Consider the following 24938-nt stretch of genomic DNA (forward strand, 5'->3'; position numbering starts at 1 on the left):
ATGGCGTCATCTCGGTGTGGTGACTGCTCTCCGTGTGGTGTGCACTCGAAGACACGAGCGCTTGTACTTAGCATGGACGTTTGCGTGCGCTCCCCAGAGCGGGGGACCCAGTGAAGCTGAGTGCCCGTTGCCAGCTTCCTAGGTAGCAGCGTTCGCCAAACAGGTGTTACGTGGAAAAACGTCTCTGGTTGCTTCATTTGGGCGCCCAGATGCACTTAGTGATGAGAGAGCGGGTCAGTCCCTGCCGCAGCAAGCCGACGTTCCTGCCGTGGGCCAGCGCCAGGCTGGGGGTCCCTACAGGGAGACCGGGCCCGGGGCACAGACCTGGGATTCTGGGGCTCCTGGGACGGAGGAGGAGGATGGGGGAGGGCTGTCCCTGGGTAGCAAGACAAGGGCCTCTCCTAAATCCAGGCTTCCTCGGGGCTGTTCTCAGTCCCCCCTTGCCGGTCGGCGTCTGGCGTCTTCCCTGAAGGCCCGAGGAGTAGGAGGAGGCCACGTCCAAGAAGTCGGATTTTCTGAATCATTTATGGCGATCGGCGCTTCTTAAATGACACAGCTCACAGCTGCCAGTGGAGGCTGGCCAGTCCCTGAAAGGGTCATTCTGCGATCTTTGGAGGCATAGTTGTCAACTTTTTTCCTTCCTTTTTTCAGCTTAAAAAAAATTTTTTTTAATGTTTATTTGTTATCGAGACACAGAGAGAGAGCACGAGCAGGGGAGGGGCAGAGAGAGAGGGAGACGCAGAATCCGGAGCAGCTCCAGGGTCTGAGCTGTCAGCACAGAGCCCGACGCGGGGCTCGAACCCACAAACCGTGAGATCTTGACCTGAGCCCAAGTTGGACGCTCGACTGACTGGGCCCCCCAGGCGCTCCTTTTTTTTCTGTTGGATTTCCTCTTCTCACAAACGAGCCCGCATTCCAGGCTCCTCCCCACGTGTGCAGGATTTGGTGTGAGACAAGTCAGCTGGCAGGCTGTGGCGGGTTCCTGTGAGGACAGAGGCCGGGGTGCGATGTGAGCCCAGCACCCGCATGTGCCCGCCGCGCCGCGGCTGCTCGGGCTGCTCTGTGCCTGCGTCCAGGGGCTTCGCGAGGGTGTGCAGCTCGTTTCGTGACTTTGTGGTGAGGACTTGAATCAGGCCCTGTGGTGAGGGGCATTTCTAGGGTTTTTCTCCTAGGCAGTGTGCTCCCAGGCAGGTTTGTTAGCCTTAACGCCAAGTCTGGATCGGTTAGCTACGGCTGCATAACAGATTACCCCAGATTTAGCAGCTGGAAGCAACACAGTCTACTAGGTCATGATTTCTGTGGGTCAGGAGTCCGGGAGCAACTTAGCTGCGTGGCTCTAGCTCAGCGTCTCCCACGAGACACAGTGGTGTGGTCGACACAGACCCACCAGGGCCGCCTCGTCTGAACGCTGGACCAGGTGGGAGGAGCTCTTCGTGCCAACGCCCTCCGTTGGCGGGAGGGCTCAGCTCCTCTCCACATGGGCCTCTCTGTGGGGCTGCTTGTGACCTAGCAGCTAGCTGGCTTTCCTAGAGTGTGATCCGAGAGAGAATTGGTAGAAAGTTCTAGACTAACTGCCCTCGTAGACCTTGCGATACGGTATGGCATTTTCTCCGCTTTTCAGGGTCAGTCCGTGCAGGAGTCCGGTGAGCTCTTGCCAAGACTGCGTGTCTGGGTTTCGTTAAACGTTACTGAGCGGCAACAGGGCAGAATCGTCTCACGTCGTGTGAGAATCTTACGAACTCCGCGTTTTCCTACTGAGGTCGGGGGCAGGGGGTGCTTTTAATGGTGGGGAGCATTTCTTCTGTGGATGTTTTTGCTGTTAACAGCTCTTTTGAGGTATAATTCACATACCGTACAACTGACCCATGTAGAATGTCATATTCACAGACTCGTGCAACCATCGCTACTGTGAATTCCAGAACTTTCCATTACCCCAAAAGAAGCTCCATCCCCATCAGCCATCACCCTCCCAACCCTTCCAGGCGCCTGCGCACAGGTGTTTGGACGTGCTGGTTGTTTTGGGCGTCCGTATACTTGGGGGTGGAGTCGCTGGGTCCCGTGGATGTTCTGTTTAAACATCACAGGAGCTGCCGGGCCGCTTTCCAGAGTGGCTGCTCCGCGTGACTTTCCCACCAGCCAGGCGTGAAGGTTCCTACTCCTCCTCCCCAACACTCAGGCCTGTCACTCCCATTCTAGCTGTCCTCGTGGTTTTGATTCGGGTCCCATCCTGGCTCAGCTGGCAGACATCTTTTCGTGGCCTCGTTAGCCTCGTTGTCTGGCCACTGTCTGGCCACTGGAGCATTTTCTCTGTAACCGTGTCAGTGTCGATGTGTTTTCGTGGCTTCATTTGTCATTTTGTTTTGAGCTCTCCCGAGTTCCCTGTACACACAGGCACACGTCGTGGGTACTGTGGGTTTGGTCCCGGGCCCCCAGAGTAAAGCAAGCGTGTCCATAAAACGACTCACGCAGATTGGTTTCCTGTGCGCATACAAGTTAGGTTTAGGCCACACCGTGGCCCACCGAGTGTGCAGCGGGATGACGTCTGAAGAAAAGGCAGCGTGCGTACCTTAAAGGACAAACGATTTGCAAAAACGCTCACCATCGCCTGAGCTTTCGGTGAGACTGACCGCTGATCTCCGCGGCAAATACCACAGTGATGAAGTTTGGAGGATTGCGAGAGCGGCCAGGACGTGCCACGGACTCCGCGTGAGCAAGTTGGAGAAAGGGTGCCGAGGGGCGCGCTCATCACGGGGTCCGCGCCGCCTTCGGTTTGTGAGAACGCCGTGCCTGCACAGGGCGGCAAAGTGAGGTGTGTCCGTGAGAGATAAGGTCCTTCTCCAGATGGATGGTTTGCAAAGTTTTTCCCTCTTCCTGTGGTTTGTCTTTCCGCTTCCTTGATGTCCTTAAGTGTAATCGTTTCATTTTGATGAAATGTACCCCACCTGTTTTTCCTCCCCCGGAGGTTTACGAGGTCATTGTAGGGGTGGGTGTGTCGCCGCCCGGCAGGGACTCTGATTGGCCCTCTCACTCATCACCGAAGCCTGTGCCCCCATCTGCAGGATGGACTGGTACTTGGGAGCAATGCCGGCCACGGGTGGAGAGGGCTTGGTGCCATCTGAGCTCATTGGATGTGTCACCTACTCCCCTGCATTGCCATTTACTCTCCCGAGCTCCGTGGACGCCTCCCGCTGCTGTGGCCATCAGACCTTACGCCTCTCTAGCGTCCGGATGGGGGGTGTGGACCTCGAGGGCCCAGGGCTGAGCGGATGGGCCGGCTCAGCGATGGGCCCGGGCGCTGCACTGTTGGGGCGAGCGGTCGGAGCAGCAGGAATCGTGGCTTCCCCCTTGTTCGTGATGCTGTGTCACCAAACAACAGGGAAGTGCCCGCGAGGAGTTTGTGGGGACCCCGAAGGTAGCGGGGTAGATTCCTCCGTGCTCAGCTAAGAGGAGCTCTGTGTCCGTCCAGCCGGGAGGTGTGGAGTCGAGGCTGAGACGGCAGACGAGCTGCCGCGATTCCTTGTGTCACCGGCTCCTCACCCTGCACAGCCTCCTGGGGAATCGGGCCACCGGGCTGTGTTCCCGCCCGCGGGGGCCCAGAGAGGGTGGCGCAGGCGGGTGTGGGGCTCCTGTGTCCGAGGCCTGGGCTTTCTGCCGGCTCCACGTGCCCTCCCCAGAACACGGGGGCATGTGGCGCTGGGCCTTGGGCCGTCTGTCCCCGCGGCCCGCGGGGCGGCTCTCCTTGCTGCCGGTTCCCGTGGTTCCCGTGAGACCGGTGTGACCTCACGCGCCCAGCAGACCTGCCCCCCAGTTGTCTTCTGACACTTACCGCGAGGTGTCCGGGCCACTGGTTCCCGTTAGTGGTCCCCACCCCGAGTTTCCGACTCAGTGGGTGGCACCCGTGCTGCTGGTCAGGCTCCCCTCAGTGGGGACCCCTGGCCTGCGTGGGGTCTCCCGTGCCGGACGGCCCGTGACCCATCTTGCACCCCGCTATACGCAGGCAATTAATAGTTGTCATTTGATCCTTCGTCCGTTGGAGGATAGCATTGAGAACGCTGCGAGCTTGGTTCTTTTACCTTAAGGAAAAAGTAAGGCTTAGCGCAAAAGGCCACACGGTGTGTGATTCCATTCACGTGAAATGTCCAGAAACAGGCACATCCTGAGAGACAGAAAGTGGGTCAGTGGTTGCCGGGGGGATGGGCCGTGGCAGATAGTGGGGACGGGGTAGCTGTTTGGGGTGAGAAGAGTTCTGTAATAGTGCTTTGGTCGCACAATTCTGAAAGTACCGCAGCCACTGGGCTGTGTGCGTGGAGCGGGCGAGCCGCCTTCTGGGAGAATGCTGTCCCCAGAGAGCCGTGGCTACTAAACTGAGGTTAGGGCCCAAGGTCCTTGGGGTTGTTTTGACCATCACTGAGTGCGGGATGGGACCGGAGGCTCTGCACTAGGACCCGCCCCCCGCCCACCCCCCTCTCCCCCCCTCACCCCCAGGGTCTGTTGTAAAGCCTGGCCTGAGAGGTGCGCTCACTGCCGCAGAGCAGCCGTTCGCGGCTCTGAACCTGACCTCTCGGCACCGCGCACGCCTTCTCTGTGCCGCAGCAGGTGCGGTGCTCGTATCAGAGAAGCAGGGGGCCAGAGAAAGGCCACTCGCCGCATCTGGTCCTGCTTTTTTCAAGGTCTGGGGTCAGGGCTGTCCGGACCCCGGTGAGAGGCCTGGAGCGAGCCCTTGGCCTCCTCTGTGAGGAAGGAGCAACAGTGAGCCCCCCGCCGCCCCGCCCCGTGTGACAGGCATTGTGGGAACCTGGCGTGATCAACTGTGGGGTCGGGAGGTGTCTGCATTCTGGCGGGAGGACCGCCACGTGAGCTTTCCCCGTGGTTGTGGTACTCGTGTTTCCCCGTTTTACAGATGGGGAAACAGAGGCCTGGAGATGTTCAGTAGCTCAAAGCCAGGCCCGCGGCTTCCAGGCTGCAGGAGCACGTGGGGGCTGTGGGTGAAGAGTCAGCAGAGGTGGGGGTGCGAGGTGGGGAGAGGAGGGTCGGGGCATCGACGTCACCCCGGGTCCCTCCTCCCTGCCCGCCTGGGAGGGAGTGCCACAGGTCCAGCTCGGGCCAGGGGCAGGAACTGGCTGGTAGGCCCTGCCTGGTCCCCACACCCTGTACCACCGGAGGGTGTAAAACCTGTCCCTTTGTCTTTCAGGACAAACACCACGATGCTGCTCACGAAATCATCGAGACCATCCGGTGAGTGTGCCACCTGCTGGGGTGGGTGAGGTCTCAGGGTGGGCCACCCCACCTGTGCTCTCTGCGCATATGGTCTGGTCTGTGGGTCGACCCCACTTTGCCCTGCGTGGCTCCTCCTGGGGGCACCTCCGGAAGACTTGAGAGGCAGTGGCCACTTGGTCAGAGGAGTCTGGGTTGTCCACGTGTGGCCCGGAACAGGTCTCAGTGCTCCTCTGAGACTTGGTGCCTTCCTGTGGAAGGGGAGGGAAATGCTGAGCCGGCAGGGCCCTCGGGGGCTCTCCCCTCCTCCCCTCACCGCCTCGTTTCCCTCTCCTCCCTCTTGGATTGGGTGCTGACTCAGCTTTCCTGCGGCTGCTTTTCCCCTCGGTACCTGGGACGGCCTTTTGCTGGCCTGTCCTGCGTGCGAGTGGAGAAAAGCCCCCGGGCCCTCCTGGGCCAGTAGGTTGGCGACCTAGACAGGACCCGGGGGAGGCTGCCAGCCGTTCTGTTTCTCGTGGGCCTTTTCTCCCGTGCTGGCCTGGGGTCTGGAAGGACGTCCCGAATGCTGTCGTGGCTGGACCGCTTCTCGTCTACGTGTTCCACGGTCAGACACCCCGTCCTTCTCTGAGCTCCTGCGGCAGGGCCGTTGCTGTTTGTGCGTGGCTTTGGCCTCTCTCGCTGTGTCGTCCCTCAAAGTCCGTAAGCATACGGCCACCCCGCAGGCCACAGCCGTGAAGTCTGCATGAACCTGCCGAGGCTGCTGGCAGGACGGGGCTGGTGAGAAAGCCAGGACGTGAGGTCCGGCTGTGACGGGAGTGCTTTCCCTGCCGCCTGGCGGGGCCACCGAACCCCCGGCGGGGCCACCGAACCCCCGGCGCTCCGGCTGCCTGAGCCCGTTTGGTTTGCTCCTGAGGCCAAGCCGAGTCTCCTTGCAAGAGTGTTTGCAATTTTAAGTGAAACAATCTGTGTAGATCTTGTAGGGTGGGCCTGAAACCAGTCGATAGCGTTAACTGGTTGGCTTGGTTTGATTTATGTTATTAAAAAAATTTTTTTTAATGTTTATTTATTTTTGAGACAGAGAGCATGAGCGGAGGAGGGGCAGAGAGAGAGGGAGACACAGAATCCGAAGCAGGCTCCGGGCTCCGAGCCGTCAGCACAGAGCCCGACGCGGGGCTCGAACTCATGAGCCGTGAGATCACGACCTGAGCCGAAGTCGGACACTCAACCGACTGAGCCCCCCAGGCGCCCCTGATTTATGTTATTTTTTAAAAAGTCTGCTGGTTAGGAAGTGGGAGTGTGGTGGTTAACACAGCGGCTCTGAGTCAGGTGGGCTGGAAGCCGTTTCTCGTGTGTAGGGCTGGTCACTTGTCCCTGGTGCTGGGGCTCAGCATCGGCTCTGCGGCCTTGGAGCCAGCCCTCTGTCCGCAGTCCCCTGTGGCCTCGTCCCCTCCCGAGGCCATTCTGCGGGAGCCTCACATCGGGCTCCCAAAACGGCTTCACCTTCTTCCTTGCTGTCCCTGCAGACCCGTTCTGTCCGTTGGCAAGATGGTCAGTTACTTCAGTGTTCTTTCTCTTATTTTCCTTTGCGCGGTGGGGAATTTCCAGCAGATACGGAGGTAGACAGAGGGTATACTGAACCCAGGTTCCCGTCACCCAGCCTGACAGCGACCAGCTCATCGCCACCTAAGTGTCATCTGTACCTGCACACACTTCTAGTCCTTCCTGTAGTTGTATGTTTTAAAAGTGCAGTTGCGGGGCCCCTGGGGGGCTCAGTCGGTGGAGGTTCCCGCTTCTGCTGAGGTCACGATCTCGTGGTTCTTGAGTTCGAGCTCCATGTCGGGCTCACCGCTGTGAGCACGGAGCCCACTTCTGATCCTCTGTTCCCCTGTCTCTCTGCCCCTCCCCCACTCGTATTCGCTCAAAAATAAACGTTGAAAGAAAGATTAGGAGAATTATGAAAATTTGGAATATAGTGGGCGTACAAGAGCCACACACAGGTAAGGTACACGTTCTGACGGGCGTGGACGTGTCCACGCATGCGCAAGGCAGCCTCGGGAGCGGGCATCTCCGTCGCCTGTGCGGGCTCCCTCGTGTCCTCTGACCTGCGTCCCCCCACCGCTGTCCCCAGGCAGCCCTGAGCTGCGTTCTGCCTCTGCAGGTTACTTTGCGTGTTCTAGAATTTTACGTACGTGGACTTGGTCAGTAGTGCTGTTGTTTTCTCCTGGCTCCTTTCAGCACACGATTTTCGGGTGGTCGTGTTTCCTCTTTGTTTCTGAGGAGTTTTCCCTCGGAGGATAGACTGCAGTTTGTTGACGACTGTTCGGGTCCTGTTGGACTCTGGCGATTATGAACAAAGCCATTGTGAACATCCACATGGGGGTCTCGTGTGGACGTGTCTTTGGTTCTTTTGGCAAATACCCGGGAGTGGGGTTACTGGGTTTTATGACAGCTTTCTCGAAGAGGAACGACCAAGGTGTTTTCCAAAGGGATCCGCCTACTTTGCACCACACCACCAGTTCAGGAACCTCTGTGCAGCCCCCCCGTGCACCAGCATGTGGTGTTGCGGTGGGTTGGTCTTGCGGTTTCTGATTTGAGCTGTGTAGTGGTATTTTATTGTGTGTGTGTGTTTCAGTGTTTGTTTGTTTGTTTGTTTGTTTGTTTAGAGAGAGCTCAAGCAGGGGAGGGGCAGAGACAGAGAGGGACAGAGAGAATCCCAAGCAGGCTCCACACTGTCAGCACAGAGCCTGACGCGGGGCTTGAACCCACGTACCGTGAGATCATGACCTGAGCTGAAACCAAGAGTTGGATGTTTAACCAACTGAGCCACTCAGGTGCCCCTCGTTGTGGTTTTAATTTGCATTTTCCTAATCACTAATAATGTTCATCGTCTTTTGCCTGTTTTTAAGAACTGATTTTTTTCTCACTATTGAATTTTGAGTATTCTTTTTTAAAAACGTATATTTTTTTAACATTTATTCACCTTGAGATAGAGACAGAGTGTGAGGGGCGGGGGGGCAGAGAGAGAGGGAGACAGAGAATCCGAAGTAGGCTCCAGGCTCTGAGCAGTCAGCACAGAGCCCGACGCAGGGCTCAAACTCAGGACTGCGAGATCATGACCTGAGCTTAAGTTGGACACTTAACCGACTGAGCCACCCAGGCTCCCCAATAGCTTAATTTTCAATAAAAGTTCGACTTGTTCACATTTTTCTTTCATAAGTTGTGTTTTTTGCCTCTTAAGAAATACTTGCCTAAATATTGCCTAAATATTTGCTCTTGAGCTCACAAGGGCTTTCTTGTATGTTTTCTAGAAGTTTTACAGTTTAGGTTTTCCTTTTAAATCTTTTCATCCATCTTGAGGAAATTTTTACATGTGGTGCAGTGTATGAGTTGAAAGTTTATTATTTTGCATGTGGATGTCCACTGGTTCCAGCACCATTGTTAATGACACTGTCCTTTCTCTATGAAATACCCTTGTCGCCTTTGCAAAAGTCAGTTGACAGTGTAAGAGTTGGTTTATTTATAGACTCGGTTCTGTTTCACTGACCCCCCATGTGTGTCCTTTGGCCAAAGAAGACCTTGGTTACCTAGCTGTAAAGTAAGTGTTGGAAGTGGGTGGAATAATTTCTCTTTGTCTTCTTTTAAAACATTGTTTTGGTTATTCTACCTCCTTTGCATTTCCATGTACATTTTATCTTAAAGTTTATTTTCATTTATTTGAGAGAGTAAGTGGGAGGAGGGGTTAGAGAGAGAGGGAGAGACAGAATCCCAAGCAGAATCAGCACGGAGCCCGACGTGGGGCTCGAACTCACGAACCGTGAGATCATGACCTGAGCCAAAGTCAAGAGTTGGACACTTAACCGACTGAGCCACCCAGGTGCCCCACATTTCCATATAAATTTTAGAATCAGCTTGTTGGTTTTTGCATAGTTTTGTTAGGAATTGCATTGAATCGATAGGTCGTTTGGAAAGATTTGCTGTTGCATTTTCCAGTATTGGGTCTTTCAATCCATGAACATGGTATATCTTTCTACTTACTTAGGTCTTTCCGTGTTTCTCTAACAGTCCTCTGTTATTTTAGTGTGGGGTCGTGGACACCTTTTGTTAGATTTGTTCTCAGGCAGTTAAGCTTTGGGCACCACTGTAAATGGGATTCTGTGTTAAATTTTATTTTCCAGTTACCTGCTGCTCATAAGAAAGAACACATTTGATTTTCATACATTAACCGTGATCTTTTGCTAAATTTATTGATTCTGGTACTTGATTGGTAGATTTGTTAGGAGTTGCTGTCAGAAATAATCATGTCATCTCTGAGCAGGGACAGTTTTACTTCTTCCTTTCAGTCTTCACGGTTTTATTTCTTTTCCTTGGTCTTATTGAGGTGACTAGGCCCTTCAGCCTTTCCTCACGGAGATGATGTAAGCTGTAGGTTTTTCACAGATGCCCTGTATGAATTTGAGGAAATTCCTTACTATTCCTGATGTTGTTTTTACTAGGTGCGCCCACAGCATTGTAGTTACGTTGAAAGAAACAGTCTGTCACTTTTAGGAGGAATGCTGACGTATTTCTGAGGGACACACTGGTAACATTTGTGGCCTGCTTGTGAATAATGTGGAACGGGTGTGGAAAACGGTTGTGACAAAAAGCGTCCATGCCTGGCAAGAGCCTCAGTGCCGCGAGAGGCACACGGCCTCTAATCCTGCCTTACTGTGGAGTGACGTCAGGCTTGGCCACCCGGTTGAGGTGGCGTCCACCAGGCTTCTCTGGGGTGTAGTTCCCGTTTCCCCCTTTTTAATACATACCTCGGGTGAGGTCCTGGGGAACTATGCAGAGATCGCGGTTCCGCTTGGACTTCCGCACCACAGGTGGACCTCACCTGCCGCCACTGCTTACTGCTGTGTTCTAGGCCTCATCCTCTCCTCAGCTGCTGATCAGAACTCCGTTTTCATGTTTCATCCCACGAGCCGTGATGCACTCCTGCTGTTGCAGCCTCGTTTCACATTGTTCCTGTGCTGGCCACCGAGGGCTCTCCGGTTCGTCCCGTGTCCCTTTGGCATGCCCCCTGCCTTCCTGAGCACATCCTTGTTTTCTAGAACCACAGATGCTCTGGAGTCACCTGAAATCTCCCATGTTCCAAACCTTCGAATCAGCAACATCTCTGAGGAGCTCTGGTTTCTTTCTCTTTTTTTTTTTAATTATTTTTTTAATGTTTATTCATTTTTGAGAGACAGAGCATGAGCAGGGAAGGGGCAGAGAGGACACAGAATCCGAAGCAGGCTCCAGGCTCTGAGCCATCAGCACAGAGCCCAGTGAGGGGCTTGAACTCACGAACCGCGAGATCATGACCTGAGCCGAAGTCAGACGCTCAACCAGCTGAGCCACCCAGGCGCCCCTGGTTTCTTTTATGAGAGAATAGTCTGTGCTGCTTTTTTTCTTTTTAATGTTTTTTAAAAAAATTTTTTAATGTTTATTTTTTGAGAGAGAGATAGAGTGTGAGCAGGGGAGGGGCAGAGAGAGAGGGAGACACAGAATCCGAAGCAGGCTCCAGGCTCCGAGCTGTCGGCACGGAGCCCGACGCGGGGCTCGAACGCACAGACCGTGAGATCATGACCTGAGCCAGTTGGACGCTTAACCGACTGAGCCACCCAGGTGCCTCTTCTTATGTTTATTTTTGAGAGAGAGAGAGACAGAGAGACAGACAGAGCTCGAGCAGGGGAGGGGCAGAGAGAGGGAGACACAGAATTTGAAGAAGGCTCCAGGCTCTGAGCTGTCGGGAGGCCGGTGCCAGGCCTGAAACCCCAAACCATGAGATCATGACCAGAGCCAGAGTTGGATGCCTAACTGACTGAGCCACCCAGACGCCCCAGTGCTGTTTTTTGAGATTGAGTTGTTTGCGTTGTCCTTGCTGAGTTGTGAGAATTCTTGACATATTCTGGCTGTGAATGCCTCGTGAGATACTTCATTACACATAGCATAGCTGCTTGTGGTTTTAATGGCATCTTGACTAGTGGAAGTTTTCAGTGTATCAAATTTTTTTTTAGGTTTATTTATTTTGAGAGAGAGAGAGAGGGAGAGAGTGCACGCAAGCAGGGTAGGAGCAGGGAGAGAGAGGGAGGGAGAGAGAATCCCAAGCAGGCTCCATGCTGTCAGCGCAGAGCGTGACGCGGGGCTTGAACCCGTGATCCGTGAGATCATGACCTGAGCTGAAGTCAAGAGTTGGACGCTTAACTGACTGAGCCCTACAACCAGGTCGTCTGCTTCTCCAGAAGTTGCTGGGCTTGCACTGGGCACTACTCTGGAGTTGGCGGTTCAGTTTTGGGGGAAGGGCCGCTTTAACAATGTGGAGTCTTCTGTGAGCAGAGTTTCCCTTTTTTCGTCTTTACGTTTGCTCAGCAGTGTCTTACAGTTTTCAGCGTAGAGGTCTTACACATCTTTCATTATTCCGGGGGGGGGGGGGGTGGGGGGCGTCTGGGTGGCTCAGTCGGTTAAGCGGCTGACTCTTGATTTCAGCTCAGGTCATGATCTCAGGGTTGTGAGTTCGAGCCCCACATCGGGCTCTGTGCTGGCAGGTTGGAGCCTCCGTGCGATTCTCTCTCTCCCTGTCTCTCTACCCCTCCTGAGCACACACTCTCCCTCTCTGCCCCTCCCCTGCTCATGAGTTCACTCTCTTTCTCTCTCAAAATAAATAAGTAAACGTTAAAAAACAATTATCCCTAGGTATTTAGCCTTTACTGCTATTTTAAACGGCATTAAAAAAATTCATTTCAAAATTCTTTGTTGCTGACGTATGCAAATAGACTTCATTTTTGCCCATTGACCCCACGTGTTCTGACCTTGCTCAATCCACCTGAGTTCTAGAAGTTCCTATGTAAATTCCTTAGGTTAGTCTGTGTGTTAAATTGTATGCCTGTGAATAGAGATGTTTTGTTGTTGCGTTTCTAGTTTTTGTGCTGTTTTTTTTCCCGCCCTGTGGTGCTGGCCGGAGCCTGGACTGAGTACTGGAGGGAAGTGTCTTTCACCTGTCCCTGCCCTTCCGGGGTCCTCAGTGTCGCACCGCTCGTCTGGTGGCCGCTGCAGGGTGCACACCTTCCTGTACCCTCGGGTCTCCTGACATCAACCACGTGTGCTGCCGAACGGACTGCGCCACGGAGAGGTTGCTCCCTGGGTCTGAGAGAGCACGGGGTAGTTGATGCTTGGAGGCGGGCGTGCCCCGCTGGCCCTGGGGACTGTGAGCCTGAGGGGGTCTTGTGGGGAGGGACAGAGGGGGGAGAGAGAGGGAGAGAGAGAGAGAATGGATCCCTCCCAAGCGGGCTCCGTGCTGACTGTGGAGCCCGATTCGGGGCTGGAGCCCACGACCCTGGGATGGTGACCTGAGCTGAAATCAGGAGTCAGGTGCTCAGCTGACTGACACGGCTTGCTAACTTGTCGGCTAATGTTTGTAGAGGATTTTTGTGTCTGCGTTCGTGAGGGAAATTGGCCCGTCGATTTCCTTTTTCTACCCGGAGTTTGCTTTACGAGGCTTTGTCTCCCTCTGGTTTGGGCACCGGGGTAAGGCCAGCCTCATTGGTGTCACTCGTCCTTACACGTGTCAGGTCTTGGTTATTTGTGTGTTTCAAGGAATTTGTTCATTTCATCTAAGTTTGAAATCATAACGTCCGTGTTTTATATGGTCTACAGCAGTGACTTCTCCCTTGACTTTCTGTCCGCGTTGCATCATGATTCAACAAGGGTTGTATCTTAGGGTTCGTTGGTGTATTTTTGTGCCCCTTTTAATCTGTAGGCTCCCCCTGTCTGTTGAAGAAACCCCCTTGTCTTGCGATCAGTTAACTCGTGAGATAATAGTTGCCTTTAGGGGCCTCTGGGTGGCTCGGTCTGACTCTGGATGTCCGCTCAGATCGCGATCTCATGGTTCATGAGGTCGAGCCCTGCTCTGTCGGCGTGGAGCCTGCTTGGGATTCTCTCTGTCCCTCTCTCTCTCTCTCTGTTCCTGCCCCTACTCCGCTCATTCTCTCTCAAAATAAATAAACTTAAGAGAAAAATAGTTGCCTTTAACCCTCAGTCCACCTGCTGCTTTTCTTTTTTTTTTTTTTTTTAATTTTTTTTTTTAACATTTATTTATTTTTGAGACAGAGAGAGACAGAGCATGAATGGGGGAGGGTCAGAGAGAGGGAGACACAGAATCCGAAACAGGCTCCAGGCTCTGAGCTGTCAGCACAGAGCCCGACGCGGGGCTCGAACTCACAGACCATGAGATCATGACCTGAGCCGAAGTCGGCTGCCTAACCGACTGAGCCACCCAGGCGCCCCTACCCGCTGCTTTTCAAGCTCTGACCTGATCAGGCACGCTTCCAGGCTCCGTCGCGAGCGAGCCCAGTTCCCCCCCCCCCCCACCCCGTAGGCGACACCAACTGAAGCCACGGAAGCGTGTGTGTCACAACTTCGTCCTAAACTTTACGCGATTTGTTCTGAAGTGATGCCTCCCTTTCCTCTTGTGCATTTTGAGTTCGGTAATGAGGATTTGTTCTCGTTTTTGTCTTCAGTATTCGGGAGCAAACCGTGTTTAAGACCGTTGAGAGTGGAAAATAGGCGATCGTAACAGTCTTCACTGCTGTCTCTACACTTGTGTTTCAGGTGGGTCTGCGAAGAGATCCCGGACCTCAAGCTCGCTATGGAGAACTACGTTTTAATCGACTACGACACCAAAAGGTGAGCCGAGCTCTGCCGAGTGGTCTCTGGTCTGAGACTCCCTGTCTGGGTTGGCTGGCGCCTCCGTGAGGTTTTGTTGGGGGAAACGTGGATCAGACACCGGAGGACGCGATTGGGAGGGGCGCGTTGCGGGCGCTGCCCCTGCCGCGTGCGGGGCCAGCCCCGGCTGGCGGGCGCTGCCTTCTCTGCGGCCACCGCCAGCGGCGCCTTGGCACGGGCCTCCCCGGTCTCGGTCTCGGGCGCCGGCCGGCTCCAGGCAGGGTCTCTGGGGTTCACCCTCCGGCAGCTTCTGGCAGCTTCCCCGCGGGCACATCCGGAAGGGGAGAGTCCTGTGGGTGGGGAAGGGCGGGGCCGGCTCTGGACCGCCTGCCTGGAGTTGTTTGCTTCTCTTCTTCCCCACTCCTGCCGGTTTAGCTCTGGGCAGGCTTGAAAGCGGCCTGCAGTCTGTCCGGAGGACTGGGTCACCTGCGGGCACGATAGCTGGGCCCAGAGGAGCCCCGAAGCCCCTCGCGGGGCCCGGCACCCCACTGTCGTTGACCTGGCCTCGCTCTTCCAGCCTGAGCCAGCCCTGGCCCCGTACCCCGTTCCCCGATCAGCTCAGCACTTGAGAAGCAAGGAAGGGGCTGTGCTCACCCTCCGTCGTCCCGAGCGCTCAGGCCCTGGGCTCTGGTGGCCTGTGCCTCTGGCAGCAGGGGCCCGGCCGAGGACTGGGGTACGCCCCTCCCGATCCCAGGGCGAGGGTGCGGACGGGCGCTGACCCTTGGACAGGAGGCATTTGGCCAGCGAAGCACACCGTCGGAAAAGGGTTGATTGCTCTGTGCCCGGCCAGTGTTTTTAACGATGGTTTTCCTTCAAGGTGGTTTTCCCTCCCGTGTCCAGGTGGCTTAGGAGAGATTGCAAGTGGACACTGGGGGGCCGGTCTGGGGTGCGGCCGAGGATGAGGGGCAGGCGGTCGGTGAAGACGCAGGGAGGCCTGGGGCAGGAAGCTCGGGGTGCACACGGTGCGGCCATCGCTTCCCGTGCCCTGGGTGTGGAGGCTCCTCTCCCAGGCTCCTGGTGTCCTGCTCAGGGCGGGAAGCCTCCTTGCTCTGTGTGCGTTTGTGGGTGTTGTAGGAAGAGCCGGTGACTCCCCCTCCGGTTTGGGGCAGACACTTGGAGCACGTCCCCTCCGCACCGCTGACACCAAGCGGGTCTCGTCCTCTGTGGGGCGTCCCGGGCCCTGTCACAGGCTGAGCAGCGTCCCCGGCCCCACCCTGTCGATGCCGGAAGTGCCCCGGAGCATCCGCAGATGTCACGCAGTGTCCCCTGGAGGCAGAGTCAGCCCTGGGTGGGGGGGTGGGGGCGGCTCCTGGGTTAGAGGATTTCACTGAAAGTCATACTTGAAGTAAAAATGGTGGGGTTTGGGAGAGTCTGGTCTCACCGACAGACTCCCAGCCCGGTTGTCCTTAGGTATCTAACACGTGCTACCTATGTCTTGGAAAGCGCTGGAAGCTTTCTGCAGAGGCCGGTGTTGGGCGGTGCCCAGGAGAGTCAGGGGGCCCTTGCTGCCGCCGGGTGGTCCCCAAACCCATCAAGTTAGGGCTGAGGCAGGGGCTGTTTCCGGCCAGGGAAGGAAGACCGTGTGGGGCCGGTGCACAGCCCTGCGGGGCAGTGGGTCCTGCTGGCAGGTCAGATGGGACTGCTGTCCGGCCCCGGGGGCAGCGACGGCCGGCCCGGGTCCTGCCCACAGCGCGACGTGAAGTCTGTGCAGGGCTCCTCACCTCCTCACCTAACACCTCCTGGGCGCGCCGTTGACCTTGGGTTTGACCCGGGAGCCTCGGCCTCCGCAGGCCGCCCCAAGCACGCGGCACGTGGCCCAAGACCGTCTCAGCCCCAGACTGTTGGCTCGGCCTCGTCGCCCACGCGCGGTTCTCCTGGGGGCCCGAGTCCTCCGCCTGCCCACCGGGGGGCGGGCTGGCTCTGCCTGGCCCTGGGCTGTCCCTCCCGAGAGGCCGGCTGGGCCCCCACGGCTCGTTCCGAGCTCCTGCGTGACCGGAGCCTTTCCCTTGCCTTCCAGCTTCGAGAGCATGCAGAGGCTGTGTGATAAGTACAACCGCGCCATCGACAGCATCCACCAGCTGGTAGGTGGCCTCTGCCCTCCCCCCACGCTCGGCTCCTTGCCTGGGGCGTGTGCTGGGCCGCCCGGCCCGGCTGCCCTCACGCTCCCCGGGTGGTTTTAACCACACGCCTCCCAGAGCCTGCGGGCCACCTGGAGCGTGGGCTTCCTTGAGAGGCGTCTGCAGGGGCGCACGAATGTGGCTTGGGTCTGGGGAGCTGCTGTCGGGGGTGGGGTGCGTCCTCGGGCCCTGTGTGCCCAGCGGTCGTCCCCAGGCTCGGGCGCACGCGTACCTTCCCGCTGGCGCCCCGTCTCCGCAGACTGTGACAGGCGGACACGCTGAGGAGCTTCCCGGGGCTTCTCCTGCCCCTCGGCCAGCGGTGTTGTGAGCATCTCTCCGCCCTCCTGAGACATTCTGACCGGGGAGAGGCCTGAGGCTCTGTCCTCGCTTTCCTGACCCACCATGCTGGGGCCTTAGGAGGCCTCGCCTGGCAAAGAACAGAGACAGCCGGGCCAGGCCAGGCTGCGGAAGCAGTTCCAAAGAGCGCGTCACTCCTGTTTCCAAGGACGTTCTGCTGTCCAGACAGTGTGGGCTCTTGGTCTGGGTGGGGGCTCTCCGGCAGGAGCCTTGCTGTGGGGGAGGCTGTGGTGGGGTGACAGGCCCTGTGGCACCGGGGCCTGGGACAGGGCAGTCATCCCCGTTAGTAGCAGTGATGGGGGAGGGGGATGCTGAGTCAGTCGAGTATGGTCAGGCCTCGGGCCTCCTGTGCAAAGGGACTGGGGCTCAGAGGTTCTTCTGGGGTCAGCTGCGTGGCACCCCCACCCCACTGCCTCAGTTTTGTCCTGGGCAGGAGGCGGGGCCTGAGGTTTGGGCCGGGCCGTGCGGTCTCCAGTCCCCCGCACAGTGGTGGCCTGGCTCCAGGCCGTCCTGTGTCTCTAGGTGGGAAGGTCCTCGGGGATGCTCTGTGCCCCAGTCCTGGCTGCAGGTGGCTGAAGGGCAGCTGCTGTGCGTCGGAAGGGGGTGGGCTGTGAGGGGTCAGAGGACCCACTGCCCCTTCGGGCCCAGCTCCTGTCCCTGAGGCAGAGGTCCCGGCCATGGGGCCCTAAGAGCCCTTTTTGTGGGCTCCCGGCCCACTTCTCTGCCCAGCCAGGCTCCCGGGTAAGGGCAGAGAGCTCTGAGGCCAGGGCCGCGGGGCCCACACAGCTAGCGGCCTCTGTCGTCTCCTGAGGGGTGTGAGCCTTTAGCCGGCTCGGGCGGAGTCCACGGTGCTGGGAGGACGGTCACTTGTGACGTGCTCCCTTTGACGCCCTAGTGGAAGGGGACCACTCAGCCCATGAAACTGAACACCCGGCCGTCCAACGGGCTCCTGCGGCACATCCTGCAGCAGGTGTATAACCACTCGGTGACGGACCCCGAGAAGCTCAACAACTACGAGCCCTTCTCCCCGGAGGTGTACGGGGAGACCTCCTTTGACCTGGTCGCGCAGATGATCGACGAGATCAAGATGACCGAGGACGACCTGTTTGTGGACCTGGGCAGCGGTGAGTGCGGGCAGCCCGTGCGGGCAGCACGCCGCCTCCCTGGCCCCCGGAGGCAGAGCGGGTGGCTCGGTCACCACCCCCTGCTGCCCGCAGCCCCTCGCGGCAAGCCCCCGTGGCCTCTTGAGACCTGGACGGCTGGGCCTGCGTGCGTGCGGCCCACTTGTCAGGACGCACGGTCCGGGGAGCCTGTCTCTGGTGCGCGGGGCCTGCTCCCTGCAGCCCTGCGTCAGAGCCCGCCCCCGCCACGCTGTGGCGCCGACGGGGGTGGGCTCGGGTGGCCGGAGCCTTCGGGGTCCTCCCGCGTCTCGTGGAGCCGTGTCTCGCGGATCACTTAGGTCTCAGGAGAACTGCGTCCTGACGCGGGGGCCGTGCGGTGGCCTGTGTGTGTGAGGCAGTGTGAGCGAGACGGCCGTCCCGTCCGCGGGTGGGGGCTCAGCTCAGGGTCTGTGTCCCTAGAATGTCCTCAGGGACCTGGGTGAGCCTGTGGCCTCTGCCTGTTGACCCCCATGGGCAGCACCAGGGGTAGGTCGCGCCTCTGACCCAGGGGCCGCGTCTGTGACAGCACCTCTCCCTTCCCCCCTGTCTCCCTCTCTCTCCCCCTCCCTCCCTCTTGCTCCCTCCCCCTCCCTCTCTGTCTCCCTCCCTCTCCCTCCCTGCCTCCCTCTCTCTCTCCCTCCTCCCTCCCTCCCTCTTCCTCTCTCTCTTCCTCTCTTTCTTTCCCTCTCTTTCTCTCCCTCCTTCTCCTCCCTCTTTTTCCCTGCCTCTTTCTCTTCCTCCTTCCTTCTTTCTCCCTCTCCCCCTCCCCCTCTCTGTCTCTCTCTCTGTGTTTGTCTCTGAAGGAGTGGGCCAGGTGGTGCTCCAGGTGGCCGCGGCCACCAACTGCAAACATCACTACGGCGTGGAGAAAGCCGACATCCCAGCCAAGTACGCGGAGGTGAGTGACCCTGGAGTACGGTGCAGGGTCTGGCTCCTGTTGGCCATGACCTGCGGGGCACAGAGAGAGGACAGAACAAGGCGGGTCTCCGTGTGCTCCCCACAGGGCGGCCCGTGCCCTCCAGAGGCGGCTGCCCGGGGAGGGGCCAGTGGGGTTGGGGCAGCGCCTCTGTCTTCGGAAACCCCTTTAGAGTGTGTGGTCCGGACCCGTGGACCCTGCAGGCCCTGGGCTGTCCTGGGGCTGCTTGTCAAAGGGGTCGTGTTGAGGCCTGGTCCACGGGCGGCCCCCCGCTCGTCTCGTGGGGGTAGGAAGGGGCCATGGGGAGCCGCTGACGGCTGTGTGGTCGTTCCCTTGCAGACCATGGACCGAGAGTTCAGGAAGTGGATGAAATGGTATGGAAAAAAGCATGCAGAATACACAGTGAGTGCCATCGCTCCATGCCCCTGCGGCTACTGACCCAGCTCCATTTCTGTGCCTCTTCCTCCCCCTTGACCCGCCGTTCTTCTCCCCTCCCGGGACGGGACGCCCTCCCTGCCTGTCCCGGCCCTGCGTGGGGCGCGCGTGTCGTCACCGGAGTGCCGCCTCTCTCTCCGGTCTCTTCCACCCTCTCTCTGGGCTGCCCGGGGGCTGCGGCCCCTGCGCCTGCCGTCCGAGAACGGGGGCGGCTCTCCTTTCCCCCGGCCGCTGAACGGAGTTCGTCGTGCGTGTGTCTCCAGGCCCCTGCGGGCTCTCGGGGAGCCCTCCTTGGTGTTCCGCACGTGTCTGTGCCAGCAGCGGTGCGAGGCTGGGCCGTGGGGTGTGGGTGGGACGGCCTCTTCCCTCGCCCGCTGGCCCGCTCCGGGGCACCTTCTCCTTGCCTTCGTGGCGGTACGTGACCCCGCCCATGAGTCCCTCCTGGCAAGCCTCGGCTTTGGGGCCGCACGTGCCCCTGGCTCTCCCGGCTGCCGCCCCTCGGCCTCCGTTGCTCAGCCCTGCCTGTCGATGCCCAGGCTCCTTGGCCAGGGTTCGAGGCCCCTGGCCTCCGTCTGCCTCTGCCCGGGCACCTGCATCACACCTCGAAATGTGTGTCTGGTCCCGTGACCCCGTCCCTCACTCTCTTGCCATGGACACACCGCTGCCCTGTAGTCTCCCCGTACCGGGCTGCCGCGGGGACGGCACAGACGGAGTGTGTCTAAACCGCATCTTTGACTCTTCCTCTCATCCCAGGTCATCGCCTGCACGTACCCAGAGGTTGAGGCCCCGATCGCTGAGGTCCACTTGGCTCTGCGGCGGGGGCCCCGTTGCCCCTCCGTTCCTTGTTCACTTCTTTCCCTCTCCGTAGTCACCGGCCCCAAGCGGGCCGTCGTGGGGCGTGGGCTTTGAGCTGCTTGTGTTAGGGAATGAGGATTGGTCACGAGATGACAGGCTGGGGCGTGGGGGGGGCTGGAGGCGGGGAGGCTCCCTCTCCCTTAGCACCGCCTGACGGCTGCTGCTTTCACGCTCGTGCCTCTGCTGCAGCGTGGGAAAGGCACTCCCCAAACCAAGGTCACCCACCCCTGCCCCTCGGTATTTTCTGGGCGTTCTGGGGAGTTCCGTGTTCTGTGCTTGATGTGTAGAGCTGTGAGGTGTGAGGTCGGCTCCCGGATCCTTTCCGGGCACGCGGGCCCCATCCTTGCAGTCTGCCCTCGCCCCGGTGCTCTGCCCGTGAGGCGTGTCGCACGCCAGTTGAGTGTTTCTGGCCGTCTGTCCTGTCCCGCTGTCCGTCTCCCTCACCAGCCCGTGCCGTCCGTGTTCCCGTGGCTCTGGAGTGCGTCTGCGCTCCCGCAGCGCCCGGCCGTCCTCTGACGTGATGCTTGTCTTTGCCTTGTCCAGATAAACCCAAGAGTCCGTCCGGGGGCCCCCGTCACAGAGCACGCTGGCTCGGGGCCGGGGGGAGCGTGTGCATCTGCCCGTTGGGTCGGGAGGAACCAACATCTTGACGGTATTTCCTGCCCTCACACGGGGACTCTCCGTCCGTCTGTTGACTTCTTCGTTGAGGTCGTTCACCAGGGTCTTGTACTGAGCCTCACGTTCCGTTAAGGTTATGCCTGAGTCTGTCTGTCTCGGTGCTTACGTGAAGGTCTTTTTTAGCCTCCGGTTCCACTTGTTCGTTGCGCGTTGATAGGAAGGCAGCTGACCTTTGGGTGTGGTTTGTTCCGGGGGCAGCAATACCCTTACTCCGTGACTGTTGCCGTAACGGCTGGTTAGTTCCAGGTTTGTTTGTTGGTTTGTTCTCTGGATTCTTTTGATCCTGTCGTCTGTGAACACAGGCGGTTTTACGCCTTCCCTCTCGATCTGCGTCCCGTATGTCTGTCTTGCTGTGCACGCCAGCATGGCGGCAGACGTGTGCAGGACGCTGTCACGAAGAGAGAGCGGCCCCCTTGCCCTGGTCCTGATGGCATCGGGAAAGCTTCGGGTTCCTCACCGTGGCGACGACGTGCGTTTGCAGGTGTCCCGTGGGTGCCCTTTATCAAGCTGACGTGGTTCTCTTCTGCCTTATTTTGTCGAGAGGCTTCATCATGGAGGCCCTCTGTGCGTCTGGCGTGAGCCTGTGCTCTTTCTTTGGCCCGTTGATGTGGTGAGCGAGCCAGCCCTCCCGCCAGGGTGGGTCCCACTCGGTCGTGGCACGCGGTCGTTTCCACACGCTGTGTCGGATTTCCGGGGCGCTCCCGTGTCCTTGAGAGATATCGACCCATTTTCCTTCCTGTGGAACATCTTTGGTTCTGGTGTCAGGGTGAGGCCGGCCTCGTAGTGGGGAGGTGCCCTTCTGCTCCTTTTGGGCCAGGACTTGCCCATCCTGTCTCCTGGTGGGATTTCTTCTGGAGTTTTCTCCCCTCCGTGAAAGGCGAGCAGTCCAGCCTTCCTCCTGTGCCCCTGTGTCTGAGGTCCCCTGGTGTTTGCTGTCCGGGCTGAGTGCGCAGTGGGCCCAGTGGGTTTGTTTCCAGGGAACTTCTTCCCGCACGGTCCCCGTATCTGCTGTTAACGCTGGCTGTATTCCCAAATGGCTTATCGTTTTCCTAAAGCTGTGACTTCCTAAATTGTTTTATTTCATTTTTGTTTCTTAAAATTTTAGCTTAGAACGCGAACAGGGGAGAGGGACAGAGGGAGAGAGCATCTTAAGGAGGCTCCGCGCTCAGCCCGACACGGGGCTCCGTCCCACGACCCTGGGATCGTGACCTGAGCCAAAACCAAGAGTCGGACGCTCATTGACCGAGCTACCAGGTGCCCTGGGTTTTCAAGTTTTCAAACGCTTCCTGTTTCTGGTGACGGGGTCAGGCAGCTGCAGCCCACAGCGTAAAGGTTCCGAGATTTCCCAGAAACGGCTGGTGTTGATCCGCGCACGGCCTCCGGCACTTTGTCCGGAGCCTGGTTTTAGCCTCTGGCGTGTTCCTCACGGCCGGAGTGGCCGGAGTAAGAGACAGGGGTGAGGCTGGGGGCGCTGCTCCCCCCACCTCCCCTCTTCCCTTCCTCCCGTCCCCATCCAGAGTCGGTGGTGCGTCAGAGCCTTGTGGCGCAGTGGTTGGCACGCAGGAGGGGCTCTCGTTCCTCCCGCACTCGTCGGCCCTGTCGGGGCCCCAGCGAAGGGGCTGGGAGTGGAATTTGGCTGGAAGGACACTGGGGCACGGCCTCGGAGTGGCGTGTGGACGAGCAGCTGGCCGTGCCCAGCTCCAGCAGGGTGCGGTGGATTTGCGCCGACCGTGAGCGCCCAGATCTGGCGGGAACTTGTGTCCTGGGTCTGGCGAGGCCGGCCTGCCAGCTTTCTGTGGCTTTGACCGGGCGTCCTGTTGGCGGACGGGGCCCCGCTCCCGTTACTTACGGACTGAAGGGGAAACAAAGCCAACGGGAGTCTAAAAATAGCCCAGTGTGCTTCTCGGGGCCAAGGCTCCCTGGGCGGCCGCCTCGGTCCCCCTCCCGCCACCACAGAGGCGCCGCCCAGCCAGGGTTCACCCTGCCAGCCTGGGCACCCCCACCCCCACCCACCCCCGTCCTGCAGTCCAGCAGCTGCCAGCCGCCGGGCCCCCCCGACCCCCCACGCACCCCTCCTGTCAGAGCCGCTCCCCCCCCCCCCCCCCCCCTTCTGCTTGGCTTCTGTCTGCGCGTCTGTCTGACCTCAGGGCACCCCCTCCGTCCCTTCCGCCTGGGAGGTGCTCTGTCCAGCCCCCGGGGCCCCCATCACGCAGTTCACGGTGAGACCCGCCTGCTGCGGGCACCTGGCGGTGGGCCTGGCGCACAGCAGGTGTCGTGCGTTGAGAGTCCGGTACCTGGGGTGCCCGTGGCCTCGTGGAAGTGCCACGTGGGGAAGGTGCCAGAGTCTTTATGGACCGGCCTGTGCCCTCGTGGGCAGGTGCCTCTCTAGGAAGTGTGCGGGGGCCTCCCTCTGGGCGCCGGCTGCCCCTCCGGGCCTGTCCGCGTCAGGACGGCCCAGTGCTGCCGGCGGGCAATGCCGTGTGGCCCTCGGGGTGGCTGGGCGCCGTGGTGCCTGCAGCTTCCTCCTTGGCCGGGTCAGCCGGAGCCCCGCGCTGGGCTCACCTCCCCTCTGGTCTTGGTCTGGGTCGAGCTGCTGGCGACCCGGTGCTGCCGAGGGAAAGGATCTGGCCGTCCTGCCGAGCTGCGCTGTGTCCGTCTGTGGGTTGGGCTGCCCCTGGGCAGGTGGGCTGCAGGTTAGCGAACATAGAGTGACAGAGCATGCAGGGCCACCTGACCTTGGGTGGGGGCAAGCTGGGTCTCTCCGTTCTTGGAAGCAGGCTCTTGTCCCCTCACCGGAGACGTGTTCCTCCAGGGGGAACCAGCAGCCTGGGGTGGGGCTGCGGGGGCCACAGGCGGATCAGTGGTTTCTGGGAAGGGCGGGGAAAGGTGGTCACGGGGACTGAAAGCCTCTGCACCTGTGCGTGCCGGGGCCCTCTCACGCGTCTCCCCGTTTCTCTGTAGAAGGAGGTCTCGGGGTCCCCTGGGCAGGGGCGCACGGGAAGGCCACGCACGTCCTTCTGAGCTCTGTTAACTCCGGAGCGCTGGGCCCAGCGGCACGGCCGGCTCAGCTGGTCACTGTGCCCGTCACTGCCCTTGGATGATCGCAGCCCGCCTGTGCCCGGAGCAGGCCTGCAGGGGCTGGGTGGGCAGAGCCTGGACACCGGCTGTTTCCTTGCTTGGAATGTGAGGCCGAAGCTCCACAGTGCTGCTGTGGACGGTGAGCCAGCCTCCGAGGTCAGGGACCTGGCCACGGCAAGAGACACCTGCGGCACCCCTGTCCGTTCCCAGAACCCCACCCTACGGGCAGGGATGTGCCAGGAGGGCCCTTGAGGGTGGAGGTGTTACGGGAGGACACCCAGGGCTCAGTAGATGGTGGTCCCCAAGCCCCAAGGCTGTGGTTTATACAGAGAAAGGATAGGAAGCAAGATGACCTCCGGGCAAAGGCGTGTGGGGCAGGGGTGGGGACACCAGGCCAAGCTTCCAGAATCCTCTCCCACCGTGTCCCTCAGGATGTGCTTAATTCCCCCAAACCGACACATGAGGTGTGGTCTCCAGGGGGCGTAGAGACCCAGCGCCCAGGTTCTCACGGGGGGTCGGTCAGCAGGCCCGTCTGCCGGGCTCGGGCGGAGACCCCAGACCCCAGGAGGGGAGCAGGTCCTGGGCGCAAACCTCGTGTCTGCACAGACAGCCCCGGGACACGCCCCTGAGGGCCGGCCTCGCGAGCCGGCCTCAGGGGAGGGAGGTGTCAGGCCCGTGTGGGCTCTGTCTTGCACCGGACAGTAAGCACTTTGGACTTGAGCCACTCCTGAGGCCCTCAGGGCTGTCCTTGGGAGTGCAGATCCTGAAAGTTCCACAGGTGGGGAGGGGGCTCAGAGACAGGACGACTGGGGTGTGGGCAGCCCCCCCCCCCAAGGTGCCAGAGCGCGTGAGGGTGGCCGCCCCTTCTCCCCGTCCCCCACGCCGTGCGCTGTCACAGCACATCCACCGCATGCTGCCCTAGGCGGTCTCCTCGCGTGTGCACCGGAAGACGGGCCTGGCTCGGGCCCTGGCTCACGGCCTCATGCCCTGGGGCAGCAGCACGCAGGACCTTCTCTGCTCGGGTCTCTCTTCCGTCCCTTTGTGAGAGCCTGCAGGGCCGGTGCCCCGTTGGGCTGCTGTCTTCACGAGAAGGGTGGGGGTTCCGGGTCACCTCACCGCACGTGTGGGGGTGCAGGTGAGGGCAGTCACCCCCAACCCTCGGCTTCCATGAGCCCCTCCCTGTCCGTGGATGGGCCTGTTCTGGACATTTCACCCATGCGGACTCAGACCCCGCGGGGCCTCTCGTGTCTGGTTCCCTCCCTGAGCGTCGCGTGTTCGGGGTCCGTCCGCGGGGCGGCGGGGGTGGGCGCCTGGCTCCTGCTGGCGTCCGGGGGACCTTCCTGTGTGTGGGGGACACGCTGGTGGACATTTTGGGTTGTTTCCACG

At 59.5% G+C, this 24938-nt stretch overlaps 1 protein-coding gene across 5 annotated transcripts in view; it reads left to right on the forward strand.

Moving 5' to 3' along the window:
* DOT1L (DOT1 like histone lysine methyltransferase) overlaps positions 1–24938 on the forward strand; it is a 63936-nt gene that overhangs the window by 11814 nt on the left and 27184 nt on the right. For all 5 annotated transcript variants that reach the window (XR_003973124.1, XM_030335769.1, XM_030335761.1 and 2 more), the window contains exons 2-7: positions 5192–5235; positions 13843–13917; positions 15974–16037; positions 17326–17554; positions 18394–18488; positions 18846–18908. Coding sequence is in view for 4 of the 5 variants with exons in the window: in XM_030335769.1 (XP_030191629.1) it covers positions 5192–5235; positions 13843–13917; positions 15974–16037; positions 17326–17554; positions 18394–18488; positions 18846–18908 (570 nt within the window). In the remaining variant the exon portion in view is untranslated. The remainder of the gene's footprint in view (positions 1–5191; positions 5236–13842; positions 13918–15973; positions 16038–17325; positions 17555–18393; positions 18489–18845; positions 18909–24938) is intronic.

The sequence above is a fragment of the Lynx canadensis genome, chromosome A2, assembly GCF_007474595.2.
Source record: "Lynx canadensis isolate LIC74 chromosome A2, mLynCan4.pri.v2, whole genome shotgun sequence".
Lineage (NCBI taxonomy): Eukaryota > Metazoa > Chordata > Mammalia > Carnivora > Felidae > Lynx > Lynx canadensis.